The 14,468-nt window shown below is 50.5% G+C and overlaps 1 protein-coding gene across 1 annotated transcript in view; it reads right to left on the bottom strand.

Annotated features, from left to right (window-relative positions):
* PTPRJ (protein tyrosine phosphatase receptor type J) overlaps positions 1-7,636 on the bottom strand; it is a 177,852-nt gene extending 170,216 nt beyond the window's left edge. Inside the window, exon 1 of the mRNA XM_088843336.1 lies at positions 7,179-7,636. Within this exon, the coding sequence (XP_088699462.1) occupies positions 7,179-7,616 (438 nt within the window). The 5' untranslated portion in view covers positions 7,617-7,636. The remainder of the gene's footprint in view (positions 1-7,178) is intronic.
* Between the last annotated feature and the right edge of the window lie 6,832 nt (positions 7,637-14,468).

Here is a 14,468-nt window from a genome sequence, read left to right as displayed (position 1 = left end):
ATAAATGTTACAATTTTAGATTGGAAGGTTTTTAACCTAGGCTTCATGGGCTATTTTAAAGGGGCTGTAAAACTCCTGAAATTGGATACAAAATTGTAAATATGTGCATTTCTTTTAGGGAGAGGACTCTTCACATTTACACATACATACTCTGTTAGGGTTGTACAACTCGCCCTCCCCTGAAAGATTAAGAACCACTGTGTTAGACTCTGTATTGGTGCTAAGTTTTAATATTCACTTACATCTCTTCTCAGAAGCCATGAAATAACCCTGGGCTGATGGCAACTCACTCCAGTATTCTTGCCTGGAGAATCCCATGGACAGAGGAACCTTGCGGGCTACAGTCCCTGGGGTCGCAAGAGTCGGACACGACTGAGTGACTTTCACTACTTCACTACTGGGGCCAGCACAGGCACTCAGAAAGACACCACCCCATCCCTGCTCTGGAGAAGGAGATAGTTTGTGGCATAATAACAACATTGTCTGCTCAAGCCTCAGAGAAGGCAACAGGGGACAGCTTCCCTCTAACAGGAAGAAGGAAAAGTGGAACTGAAAATTATTTGCATGTTTAAAATTAGACCTTCTGTGGGAGCTGACACTACTTGGCTTTCAAAGTGGCCCCCATCTGCTGTGTCATTACCACCACCCCTCACCCAGGCATTTACAAGCCATGGAAAGGCTGAGACAATAGGATGACTATCGGGGAATCCTACCGCTGATCAGGAAGTAATAGCAAATTTCCTCCAGCTCCTGTCTTCCCAGCGGTCACCAGAAAAGCCACTGGAAAGCCATAGGAGGAGGTGACAAAATTGCTGTGGACTTCTCTGGTCTGACACAGCTGCAGCTTCCTGGGATGTCCACTGTGTCCCTCTAATCACCACTTCTTCCCTGGCAAATCCAGGGCCAGCCCTTTCTTGGGGTGGGGGGCGGGCAGGGGGCAGCAAGGCCACCGCCAGCAGAGCCTGTGTCACAGCTGTGACTGCTGAGCTGGGGGTGATCAGGGCTGTGCCGGCCCTACAGCCTGTGAGAGACACGAGGCCAGGCTGCCTCTCCTGCTCACCACCGCCTGTGCCCCATGCAGCATGTCCCCAGTTTAAGAAATGCGTCACATTTACAAGGGTGCCATAACCACACCATTATTTACATCATTATTTTTACTCAATACTTTTCTCTTCAAAATATATTTATTATTTAAGTATTTGTTTATTTGGCTGCTCCAGGTTTTAGCTGGGGCACACAGGATCTTCAATCTTTGTTTGGGCATGCGGGATCTCTAGTTCCCCAGGTAGGATCTAGTTCCCCGACTCGGGATCGAACCTGCCCCCTCAGCCCCAGCACTGGAAGCGAGGAGTCCAAGCCACTGGACCACCAGGGAAGTTCCCTCAATATTTTTCTTCAGCTCAACTTTTTATTAAGTTTTACACAAATTTATTTACCATGACACGCATGGATTTAACATCTCACTGACATTTTTACTAAAAGCTCCCTAAAACAAATTACTATTTTTAACGTTATGTGAGCCGAGTTCATTTTGCACACCCCTGGGGTTATTCTACACCACTCTGTGGGAGACAATAAATACCTGTTCAATGAATCAATGACTTGAAGCCTCACATCCTCTCCCCAGATAATAGCAGCAGGCCCCAACTGAACTTGAGCCTTAGATTTCACGGAGCAGTTCCCCTTCTATCTTACTTGATCCTCTCAGCCACCCAGCGAAGCAGGAAGTATTAGTCCCATTTTCCAGATAAGGAAACGAGAAGTCACAGAGGTTAAGTGGCTTGCCCAAGTTTATGCAGCTGCTGAGTGACTGACAGAGGACCTAACCCCAGGGCTTTCCATCCCAAATCCCATTCCGTCTCCACGAAGGCAGGCCCACCGTGCAGATTCAGGCTCCCAAAGAAACATAAGCAGGGAAAGGGTAAGGCCCTGCAAGCCTGTCCTTCACAAGTCAGTCACCTCCTCTTCCCCATCCCCCATTTGTTTTTTTTTTTAAGTATAGTTGATTTACAATGTTGTGTTAATTTCTGCTGTATAGCAAAATGACTCAGTTATATAAACATTTTAAAAATTCTTTTCCATGATGGTTTATCACAAGATGTTGAATATAGTTCCCTCTGCTCTACAGTAGGCCTTTGTTGTTCATCCATTCTACATATAACTGTTCGTATCTGCTGACCCCAAACTCCCACTCCCTCTCTATCCCCCACCCCCTGCCCTGCAATCACAAGTCTGTTCTCTAGGAATCTGTTTCCCTTTTGCAGGCAGGTTCCTTCGTGTCACCTCCTCTCCCAGCTGAACACTGAAGACTCTGTAAAACATGCATTCTCACAGCACAGGACAGTAAACTGGGCTGCCAGAGATGGCAAACACAGCTCTGCCACAGACTATTATGATGAAACTTTGGTTAATTCAGAACTTCAGTTTTCTCCCAGATAAAATGGGACCAGGAAATCCCCGGAAGTCCAGTGGTTAGGACACAATGCTTTCAGTGCTGGGGCCCAGGTTCAATCCCTGGTTGGGAAACTAAGATCCTACAAGTCACAGAGTACAGCCAAAAATTTTTAAAAATAAGTAGAATTTTAACGAATAAGATGGGACCATGATCAGCACCTACTTCTCAGTTATTTCTGATATGACCAAATGGGATAGTGCATTAAATAAAACCCTTAGCACAACACCTGCCACATATAAAGCTACCTATTAATTACAGTATTAGCAGCAGCATTCTATTAGAACAGAAATGCACAGAAAATTGCCTCTTACCCTGCACTCAAAATAATTCCCCTGGCCAACCAGTGAATAAGCTAAGTAAGTAATTGCTGATGATGTGCTGGTTAAACCCAGCAACTTTGCCTGAGTCTCAATCCCAAGCAAAAATTACTTTTAGGAGCTAAATAACCTCTCTGCTGACCAAAATTGCTCACTCGGGAGCCAGGATTCTCTTTGCTTAGGAAACCTTGGGTATTCCAGGGTTATCTTTATCATAGGGCTAAGGTTGAAGTCAGCTCAAAGTCACAGTCTAACCGTAAACCAATTTGCTCTGTTTTCTTAAATTGCCTGCAAACAAAACATAATCATTCAGTTTTTTCCATTGTTGTTCTGAAGCAAAACAAAAATGTTTAAAGTTGTCTCTATGAGAATTTAATAAGCAATTTTGAAGGAGTCAAAATATGTTTTGTACCCTAGATGAAACAGGTAAGCAAGCAGACTTAAGGATTAGCTACAGTAGATAATAAACAGAAACAGCTATTATTCACCAGGAAACAAGAAAACAAAAGAAAAGCAAATCCAAAACACCATAAGACCAACAAAACAGCTATCAATCACCAGTTCTTTTTTTTTTTTTTCATTTTAAAGCAGTCCACGATCAAGCTGATTTCAAAAAGAATCTGTCAGAACTACTTTTCTCAAGAGAAGGAGACCAGGGGAGGAGGGGTGGATAGCTTTGTCATATTGCCTAAAACATACACACAAACTGAAATTAGTGTGCAAAAATGCCAGAAGGGTGAAGTCATTGCAACCAGTCAAGTCTGCATGTTGGAATCATCCCCGGCCATCCTTCCTGCCCCAGAGAAAGGGGATGAGAAAACAGGTTCAAAAATTGCTTCTCCAGACCTACTAAGCAGAGTCTTCTAGCATCTCAGCTTCCCCGCGTCTTTATCTATCCTCATGAATGCCCAAAGTGCATTTTTCCACAGCTTGCTCATTTTTTTAACCTGCTACCATTGATTTCGTTTTAAAACATACACATACACACACTCAATCCAAGCCTTACTAAACTAACCAAGTGTTAGGGAGACAATCAGACCCTTTACCCACATTTCCTAAATGTATAAGCTTTGAAAACCTCAAATATGACTTTCCATCTCAAATATGATTTGACTTTAACTTTTTTTTTATATTTGAGTAAATAGTTGGTAACAATGTTGTGATAGTTTCAGGTGGACAGTAAAGGTGATCAGCCAAACATATACATGGAAAATATGATTTGACTTGGAAAACTCTAGGGCTTCCCTGGCAGCTCAGTGGTAAAGAATCCACCTGTCAAGGCAGGAGACAGGGATTTGATTCCTGACCTGGGACGATCCCACAAAATGCTGGAAAAAAGAAAAACTCTATTTACACCCACAGTTTCAGGAATACACAGTGAGGCAGCACTGTGCCTATAGTAAAATTAAGAGCAAACTGAAAAATGGCAACAACAACAAAAAAAATCATGAAAATCAGAGACACAGGCAAGGGACACAGGTTTCAATCCCATCCCAATTCCTCTACCATCTTGCCAGGTGGCCTCAGTTCAATCACTGTCTTCCCTGGGCCTCAAAAGCCTTATCTTTAAAAAAAAAAAATAAGGAATTTGAGCTATCTTGAAGTCTGGTCCAGCTCAAAAATGCACTGACTCCCTGAAATATCCAACATCAAAATGAACTGTTGAACATGGATTTTGAAGATGCTTTTTCAGAAAGCCTTTTACATTTCCCATTTTATAATGCATCCAAAAATGAGAAATAGACTCCTCAAGTTTCTACAGAACAAATTAGAGAGGAAGGAAATATCTGAATAGGGGACAAGTGTCGCATGGCAAAATGCTATTGAAACACAAGGAAGGACTGGGCAAGAAATAAATTTACCCAAGAAACTTTTCGCTGATTCCAAACAGAGCTAGCAACCACTATGGCCCATGCAAAAGGAGAAATACTGTAAGATATATTTGCACCGAAGTAACCTAAAAATCGGAGAAGGCGATGGCAAGCCACTCCAGTACTCTTGCCTAGAAAATCCCATGGATGGAGGAGCCTGGTAGGTTGCGGTCCATGGGGTCGCTAAGGGTCGGACACGACTGAGCAACTTCACTTTCACTTTTCACTTTCACACATTGGAGAAGGAAATGGCAACCCACTCCAGTGTTCTTGCCTGGAGAATCCCAGGGACAGGGGAGCCTGGTGGGCTTCTGTCTATGGGGTCGCACAGAGTCGGACACGACTGAAGTGACTTAGCAGCAGCAGCAGCAACCTAAAAATAAATGAAGTATCTGGTGCAAGAGATCTTCAATATAAGATGATGTTTTTTTAAATCTCATATACTATTCTCCATGAATTGCCTTATAGGGACAAGGAGCAAGTCCATACACTGTCCCTTAATGATAATCCCACCTGGATACACTTTCCTGTTCACAAGGCTATTTCAGACTTTGGCCAGTGAAACCCCTCAGACAATCACATGGGGCAGGTGGTGTGTGTGTGTGTGTGTGTGTGTGTCGACCTCCTGAACTATAGGCAGGTGGTGTGTGTGTGTGTGTGTGTGTGTGTGTGTGTGTGTGTGTCGACCTCCTGAACTATAGGCAGGTGGTGTGTGTGTGTGTGTGTGTGTGTGTGTGTCGACCTCCTGAACTATAGGCAGGTGGTGTGTGTGTGTGTGTGTGTGTTGACCTCCTGAACTATAGGCCACCAGGCTCCTCTGTCCATGGAATTTCTGAAGCAAAGACTACTGGAGTGGGATCCTCCTCCAGAGGATCTTCCCAACCCAGGGATCAAACTCACATCTCTTGCGTCTCCTGCCTTGTAGGCAGGTTCCTTACCACTGAGCCACCAGGGAGACCCATGGGGCAGGTGGTCCCTTCCTTACGAAAGCAATTAACTGAGGATAGAGGAGACTGAACTTGGCCCTGGAGCTGGTCTTCTGAAAACCTAATCCCACATTCTCTGCAGGAGGTCACCGGTGCCTTCCAGGCCTTCTGGAGAGACTGGTCAAAGCCTGCCCAGGAAAACTGAAGGGATATTGACAACCAGAGAGCCCTCTGGGTGCGGAGAGCTACTGGAGCCCCCAGGCCCTAGCTACCTTCCTGTCCTGCCTGCTGGGCTGCATTGCTGCCCCAAGGCTGATGTTTCTGCTCGCAGGCAATCGTTTTATTTGTGTTTGAAAACTTTTCCCTTGTAGTAAATCATAACGTCAAAGAATCAAAAATACACAGAAAGATACATACGTGTGTACGTATAACCGAATCACTTTTCCTGTACACCTGAAATTAACACGATATTCTAAATCAACTCGACTTTATTTTCAAGAAAGAAAGAAAAAGGAAAGGACCTGGGATGGGGCACGGGGGGCGGGGGGCGTAGTTTTCCCTGAAGCCAGGTTCCCTCCCCAGTCAATAACTCGCTTCCCAGGTTTCAAGTATCCTGTTCTTAGAGCTGCCGTCTGTATAAAAGAAGAGACATTATTTCCTTCACAAAAAGGCCAAGGCCCTTTCCATCGCGGGTTCAAGACCGCAGCAGGCTCCTAGAAGGGGACCAACGCGCTGGTTCAACTGCCGCGGCGGGGCGGGGCAATTCTGCTTTTTCACCTCTCCTTCCAGTTCCCTGTCTGTGAAATGGGGACATCGCTCAGCTGCCCTGCCTCACCCGGGGGGAACACCATGAAGGGGAAACGGCGCTTTTCAGGGGAATGGATCGCCCAAACGCCAGGCACAGCATTATCTGAAAGGCGAAGCTCGAGAACAGGGCGCGCGGGGGGGTAGGGGAAGCCGGCGCCCACAATGGGCGAATTAAGCACCCAGGGAAAGCAGGCAGCTTCTCCGGGAGAAGGAGCGTCACTCGGAGGCAGGCCTGCGAGGGGCCACCTTCTCCCGGGGCTGCAACTTTCCGCAGAAGCGGCGCCCGCGGCCCGGAGGCCCCGCACCTCGCCCACCACCCGCCGCGGCCGCGGCCCCGGCTCCCCCTCGGCCCCCGCAGCCCGGGTCGGAGGTCGGCCGCCGCTCAGCCAGGCCGGCCCGGCTCCGCGGTCGGAGCTCTCCGCAAACACGCCCCCTCCGGCCGCCTCGGCCGGGCGAGCCGGGCCCGCGCCCGCCAGATGTGAGCAGCTCGGGGCCGAGCCGGGCCGGAGACTGCCTGCCGCGCGCGCGGGGGGCGGCCACGACGAGGCTCCGGACCCCCGCCCGGGACCCCCGAGCCCGCCGCCCTCCCTCGGGGACGCGGGAGCCGGGGAAAGGGCTGGGTCGCCGGCGCGCGAGGCCGGCCTCCGGGAGGGGAGGGCCCCGGGGACGCGGAGCCCCCCACCCCACCGCGGCCGTCGCCCCGGATCCCCGCCATCAGGACGCACCCGGGCAGGTGCAGGGGCCTCCCGGCCCGGCCCCGCCACCAGCGCCCCCGCCCCGCGCCCCCCGCCCGGCGGCTCACCTGGCCCAAGCGCAGCAGCAGCAGCAGCGGCGGCAGCGCCCAGCGCAGCCCGGGCGAGCGCGGAGGCGGCCGCGCCTCCCGCGCCGCCGGCTTCATGCCCCGCGCGCCCTGGAACGTGCCCGGGACGCGCGAGCCGGGCCCCGCCGAGCGCCCGAGCCCCGGCGCCTGAGTCACCGCCTCCAGCCGCCGCCTCCGCCTCCGCCTCCTCCCGCCGGTCCGCCTCGTCCCCGCTCCGCCCGCCCCGGGCTTCCCCGGGGACATGGCCGCGGCGGCGGCGGCGGCGGCCACACGGCGGAGCCCGGCGCGGCTGCGGCGCGGGGGACGCGTCCCCGGACGCGCAGGGGCTTCGCAGGGCGGAGCGAGCGGCGCCCACCCGCGGCGCGCGGCGCCCGGCTCCCGGCTCCCGCGGCGGCCCGCGCTGCCTCCTCCGCGCGTCATGCGGCTCGGGCTGCAGGGAGCCGCGGCGCGCGCCCGGCCCCCTCCCTTCCCCTCCCCCTCTGAATATTCATCGCTTCCTCCGCCCGGCCGGCAGGCTGCCGAGCGCCGGGCCCTTCGCCGCCCGCCCCCGGCCGGGCGCTGGGAGGGGGCGGCGGCGACCCGCGCGCGCCCGGGCGGCTCCCCTCCCGGCGGGACGAGGAAGCGCCCCCGCCTCGCCCGCCCTCTCCGCCCGGCCTTCCCACATTCCTGGGACTCGGCACCCGGGACGCGGCTCCCGAACCACCAGCCTGTACCCTCGGCCCCGGCTCCGGGGCCCCCGGGTTTGGGTCGCCAGATGGGGACCGAGACCCCTCCCTAGGGAGCAGCCAGGCCTGCGTTCAGATGGCACCCCAGCGATGGCCTGCTTGACCCGACCAGTGGGTGGCTTAGAGGTGCACGAACCCCTAAAGCGCAGGAGACGTGCGGTGTGCTGTCTTAACCCGCCCCCGACCCCATCCCCGGGCCAGGGAGGCTGAGAGCGGGGCGTTGGAGCGGATCCAGAGATTAGCACCCGACTCTGCCGCGGGGTAAACCTGGCTCTGCTGGTGGTACCAGCTGGGTGACCTGCGGAGAGGCGGTTCAGCTCTCTGCGCCTCCTTTCTTCATCTGTAACGTGAGGATAATACTAGCACCTGGCTGGAGAGACTTGACCATCACCTGAAATAATGAACGGAAAAGCCCTAAACCCCAGGCCTGACACTGACGCACAGTGGGCTTCCGTCAACAGTAGCCCTTCCAGCAGCTTTCATCACATTTTCAAAGAAGTCCGCTACCCGAAAAGGGGTAAAGTTTACTGCAGATGTTATGCCCGTGCACAGAGGAGAGAAGTGAGGATTTGAGAGACTTAGGCCTGTTGCCCAAGAAAAAGCAATGAGTGAAAAGGCCAGACAAGGAGTGCTGGGGACACAGAGGTGAATTCCAGCCAGAGGGAGAGGTGACGGTGAGCTGCGCTCTGAGGGATGGGTTGAATTTCACCAGCCAATTAGAGGCGGGGCAGTGGCCCAGGAAGTGGGAGCAACTTGGCAAAAAAAACGAGGAGGTGGATGCTTCAGGCTTGGCCTTCAGAGAAGCAACGAATACGAGGTTGAGGGGTTCACATATAAAGGAGACTTTGAAAGGAAAATAACAAGTGTGGGCTAGATTTCCGTGCAAACCACCAGGTGGCCAACACAGCCTCCAGGCACCCCTCGTGCTTCGGGTTTGTCATTTGGGAGATGGGAGCCCGTCTTCACTCCCAGGGCACCACACACAGACAGCGTAAGGCAAGAGGACCTCACGTGTTTACTGCAACACCTTGCCATCTTTTGTAAACACGGTGTTCAGTTCAGTTCAGTTCAGTCGCTCAGTCGTGTCCGAGTCTTTGCGACCCCATGAACTGCAGCACGCCAGGCCTCCCTGTCCATCATCAACTCCCGGAGTCCACCCAAACCCATGTCCATCGAGTCGGTGATGCCATCCAACCATCTCATCCTCTGCTGCCCTCTTCTCCTTCTGCCCTCAATCTTTCCCAGCATCAGGGTCTTTTCCAGCGAGTCAGCTCTTCACATCAGGTGGGCAAAGTATTGGAGTTTCAGCTTCAGCATCAGTCCCTCCAGTGAACACCCAGGACTGATCTCCTTTAGGATGGACTGGTTGCACATGGTGTACTGATCGTAATGCACCAGGAATGCTGTTTCTTCCTGACTCTTCCTCTTCTCAGGGCAGAGACAGGTGGTTTGAAAAACATTCCTGTTGATGACAGCGGGAGGTGGGGGGTAGGGAGGAAAGCATCACTTACCGCGGGTGCTTCTGGGTCTTCAGGTTGCCCCAGATACTCACAGACCCTGTGGACCCCAAGAATTCATCCAGGCCTCCACAGCTTCATGTGTATATGTGCTCAGGCACAGTCAGGTCCGACTCTTTTATGACCCCATGGACTGTAGCCTGCCAGGCCCCTCTGTCCATGGGATTCTCCAGGCAAGAGTACTGGAGCGGGTTGCCATTCCCTTCTCCAGGGGACCTTCCTGATCCAGGACTCCAGTCCGCATCTCTTGCATCTCCTGCAGGCGGGTTCTTTAGCACTGGGCCACCTCAGGAGCCTCCCACCACTTCATGAAGGGTCTGCACGCAGCCCTGGGGATGCTTGCACACACTTGGATTTTCTCCTGGATGAAATACGATGCTCATGGGTGTGTTGGCCAGAACTGCGTTTCTCCACAACATGGCGATGAAAGAGAATAAACAGTATTTTCAGGAAAGGGAGTTAAGACCTGACTAATCCTGCTGGGCCATAAGCAGGTGTGGTATAAGCTCCCTGAGGGCAGGGATTGGCCTTGCTCTCCCTAGCTGCCCTACCCCTCTCTCAGTGCCTTACGCATGGCAGGAACCTGCTGTTTTACAGCGGCCTGATTGTGTAAGTGAATCCAGGGCAACAAGGTGTGAAAGTCCATTTTTCCCCAGGGATGAATTAGGGAAGGACCGTTCTCTTTCCAGAAGGGTTTGAGACCAGGTTCCAGTGTAGAGGTTTCTTCCTCAAATGTCACCTCCCCTAGAACTGTCCCAGGTGCCTTAACCCTGAATTGGGTACCCTTTTCCCTCCGTGGTCCCTGTGTGAACCTTATCTACCACACTGGGCCCTAAGGAAGACCCTTGAAGACAGGGCCTGCCTCTTATTGGTCACTGTATCCTCAGCACTTAATAGTCACACATGTAATATTCATTTAGCTGAATTGATTGCATTCCTTTGAATAGCAAACTTAGGTGTTAAACATACATCTGTTCACATGCAGACATACGCACACACCAAATTCTATTTGCAAGCAGCTTTCCAGGAAGAAAGCTACTGTGTAAAGTTCAAGGCACATTCTCTTTGAGAGTATATAATGATATTTGACCTTTTAATCATGTCTACCCTCAAGCAAAATCTTTGCTGAATACGGGGCCAGGTACGCAGGGACCGAAGCAATCAAGAGTTTGGAGGGAAGGCTTCCTGGATGTGTTGCAAAATGGGCCATAAGGAGTCACCCAGTGGCTTGTGATACATGCCAGTGCTTTTCCTTAGACTGCATCTGTGCTTTTCACCAGCTCCTCGGGTCATTCTTGTTGTGGAGCAGGATTGGGCTGTGTGCTCTGCTCAGTCATGTCCAATGCTTTGTGACCCCGTGGACTAACCCGCCCACCAGGCTTCTCTGTCCATGAAGGCTGGAAGACACTGTTTATCCTGTGGCTGGCCCACACTGCATCCCTGCTCATAATAAAGACCATTCATCAGGTACTGTCTGGATGCCAGTCATTACTCTAGGTGCTTTAAAACCATTATTTCTCCTGCTCACAACTGCTCTCTACAATACGTATCACTAGCCATATTTGAGGAGCAAAAAGCTACCTCTCAGAGAGGCTTAGTTACTTACACGAGATGACACAGCTTCAGAGAGTCAAAACCAGGATCTGAAGCTATTTCTTACTTGCCACTATGCCATGGTGACCCTTGCCTTGACCTTTGTAGGTAAGTTAATGTAAAGTGTTCTATGCATTGGCTGTTGTTAGTACTTTTCTCTTGGGCCTCAGTTTCCCCAGTTTTAAAGCAGAAAGGGACAGAAGGTGCAACACTTTCCACTTCATCCCCTAAGAATGGAGCACAGGCAAGGCAACCATGTTTAATGGGAGGTCCACCAACCCAGCAGGAGGCAAGCCCGCTGGGCACCGGCCTGGAACCAGGTCACAGGCCCCGCAGGGAGTCCATTCAGCCTGGCAACCTTCAGTTTATTTTAAAAGCCACCATGAGCAAACCATTCTCCAAAGCCCTCCTAAGCGGAATGGAATGTTTCTTGGGAGTCTGATTAGCTAATGTTGCAGGCATGGCTGCCCTGAGACCTTCCTGCCTCACAGACTTGAACTGAATCAGAACGGAAAGGAAGACTTTTAGAAAGTTCTTTAAAAAAAAAATAAAAAGTAGCACTTCATCTTTATAAGAGTAACAGGATGTTTCCTGTGGACTAATAAGTGGGCTGTGGTTAGAACTCCTTGTTTGTCCAGCAGACCTCAGTTCCTCCCAGAAGCGGGCCTGAATCACCTGCCCTGCACCAAGCCTTGCCAAGGCCTTTTTCATTCCTGACTTTAAGCACTTGCAGCAACAGTAAGCATGTTCATATGTCCTTTTTATTATTATTATTGGAGTATGACTGCTTTCCAATGTTGTGTTGTTTCTGCTGTACAAAGAAGTGAGTCCCCACCCTCTTGAGCCAACCTCCCATCACCAGCCCCCACCCAACCCTCTAGGTCATCACAGAGCACTGAGCTGAGCCCCCTGTGCTATACAGCAGCTTCCCACAAGCTCTCTGTTTTACATCTAGCTGGTAGTGTGTATGCTGCTGCTGCTGCTAAGTCACTTGAGTCGTGTCCAAATCTGTGCGACCCCATGGACTGCAGCCCACCAGGCTCCTCCATCCATGGGATTCTCCAGGCAAGAGTGCTGGAGTGGGGTGTCATTGTCTTCTCCAGTAGCATGTATACGTCAGTCCTAATCAATTCATCTCACCCTCCCCTCCCCCGCACCATGGCCACATGGTCCGTTCTCTTTATGTACTTCTCTGTTCCTGCCCTGCAAATAGGTTCGTCTGTATGCGCCATTTCTCTAGATTCTGTGCGTATGCATTAATAAACGATATTTGTTTCTCTCTTTCTGACTTACTTCACTCTGTATAACAGTCTCTAGGTCCACCCACATGACCACAAATGACCCCATTTCATTCCTTTTTCTGGCTGAGTAATATTCCGTTTGTGTGTGTGTGTGTGTGTGTGTGTGTGTGTGTGTTATGCTGAGACGGGAAACAGCTGAGTTGCAAGGAAAAAGTAGCACATGACAGATTTTAGAGTGTGGAGAGAAGAGAGTCATTGCTGTCAAGAGTCCCCTGCCTTTCCCACATTTCCGTACCCACAAGGATGAGCCCACTGGCTTCTGCACTCTCAGCTGTGAGGTCCTGAGTCAAGCTCCCAGGGAGCCCAGTACCTTCACATTCTAGCAGAACAAATTAAAGAAAGACCCAGGGTTTCAGGGTACCTGAGAACACAGGGAGTCTGTTGGCAAGGAGACTTGGAGCCTAGGGGATAAGAGGCTTTTGTCAAGGGCTTGAGAACGACTTCCACACAAAGACCAGAAGTGCCAGGCAGTGGGCAAGAGGCTGTCAAGCCTGTAGCTGAAAACATCACCTCCAACAAAGAAAGGGCTGAGAGGCACAAAGATAAGAAGAGGGAGACTAAGCAGGAGGCCCAGGGGCCCAGGGCTTCCTGGCAGCTGGGTTCATCCAGGCTTTTTAAAAAATTAATTAATTTTTTCCAGGCTGAAAAGAAAATCTTAATCACACTAGGCTCGGTGTATACAACACCTGGGCCCCTTCAGTCAGTAAATCAACTCGTGTGGGAACGATTGTATAGTGGAGTCCTGCCGGTAGAGAAGAAAATACCCTAAATCTAAATAAGCAGAGAAAAATCTTATTTGGCAATATAGTTACATTATATGTGCCACGCATTTATCATGTTAGACCGATATATGCATGATCTTTGGTCATGGCAATAAAGTCTAATGGGTATGAGTATGAACCCTGAGGTCAGCTGCCTGGGTTCATATCCTGGTCCTGCCATGTATTAGCTGTGTAACACTGGACAAGTTACCCAAGTTCTTTGTGCCTTAATATCCTTATCTGTACATGAGGATGTTCTTGATGACATTATCTGCCTCATAGGATTTTTATAAGCATTAAAATAGTTAAATCACTGATAGTACTGCCTGGAATAAAGTAAATAGCGTGTGTTTGCCATTATTAAAGTATCATTTTGGTAGATCTGAGATGGATGGTGTGATGGGGGAGGGGGACATGTGCTTTGGATCAGATGGTCAGAGGTTCAAGTCCCATGTTTGCTGTGTGACTTTGGCCTCCGTCTCATATAAAGAGCGGGATGATAACTCACTGTGGTGAAGATAGAAGGAATTGTCACATGAAAAGTGCCTGGCACATATTCCAGAAGATCCAGGTGGTAAAGGCATGGTCACTGATGGGATGAAAAAGGAAGGAAATTGGGAGTCAGAACCCTAGTATTTCATTGACCAAGTGTCAGAGCACAGATAACTCATTCCTCTTGGGCTTCTTTTTTTTTTTTTTTTTAGTATATATTTATTTATTTGGCTACATGGGGTCTTTCTTGTGGCCTGTGAGATCTGGTTCCCTGACCAGGAATCAAAACCAGGCCTGCTACATTGGGAGTTCGGAGTCTTATCCACTGGACCACCAGGGAATTCCCAAGGGCTTGTTCTCTTGTTTTGTACAACATGGGTTAGAATAAGTGTATCAGTCAGGAAGGACGAGGTTATGCTGCAGTAACAAGCATCTCTCCAAATATGGGAGACTGAAAGCCACAAACACATGTGTCCTCACAGGCCAGTTGAGGGCGAGGTTCCATACCACTCACCCCAGGGGCCGTCTGCTACAACAGATGCTACCTGAAACATTGCCAGTAGCCGTGGCAAACAGAAAAAAGCTTTGGAGAATCGAACCTGCAATTAAATACTCTGTCCTGAAAGTGACCCTGATTTCTTTTGCCCACAGATCATTAGCCAGAACTAGTCATATGGCCCCACTCAACTACAAAGGGGCCAGGAAGTACAATCCTACAAGGTGCCCAGAAAGTGGATCTAGAAATGTCTAGCGAATGGTACTCATGACCATCACAGTGACAGAGCCTCGAAAACCTGGCAATTGAAACTATGGTCCAGTGGGTAGAAGCATGATGTTCCCCTGGGAACTTGTTAGAAATGCAGAATTTCTGGCCCCACCCCAG

The sequence above is a fragment of the Moschus berezovskii genome, chromosome 14, assembly GCF_049115385.1.
Source record: "Moschus berezovskii isolate FMDL1 chromosome 14, NW_MosBer_1.0, whole genome shotgun sequence".
Taxonomy (NCBI): domain Eukaryota; kingdom Metazoa; phylum Chordata; class Mammalia; order Artiodactyla; family Moschidae; genus Moschus; species Moschus berezovskii.
This window is presented reverse-complemented; position numbering and strand designations above follow the sequence as displayed.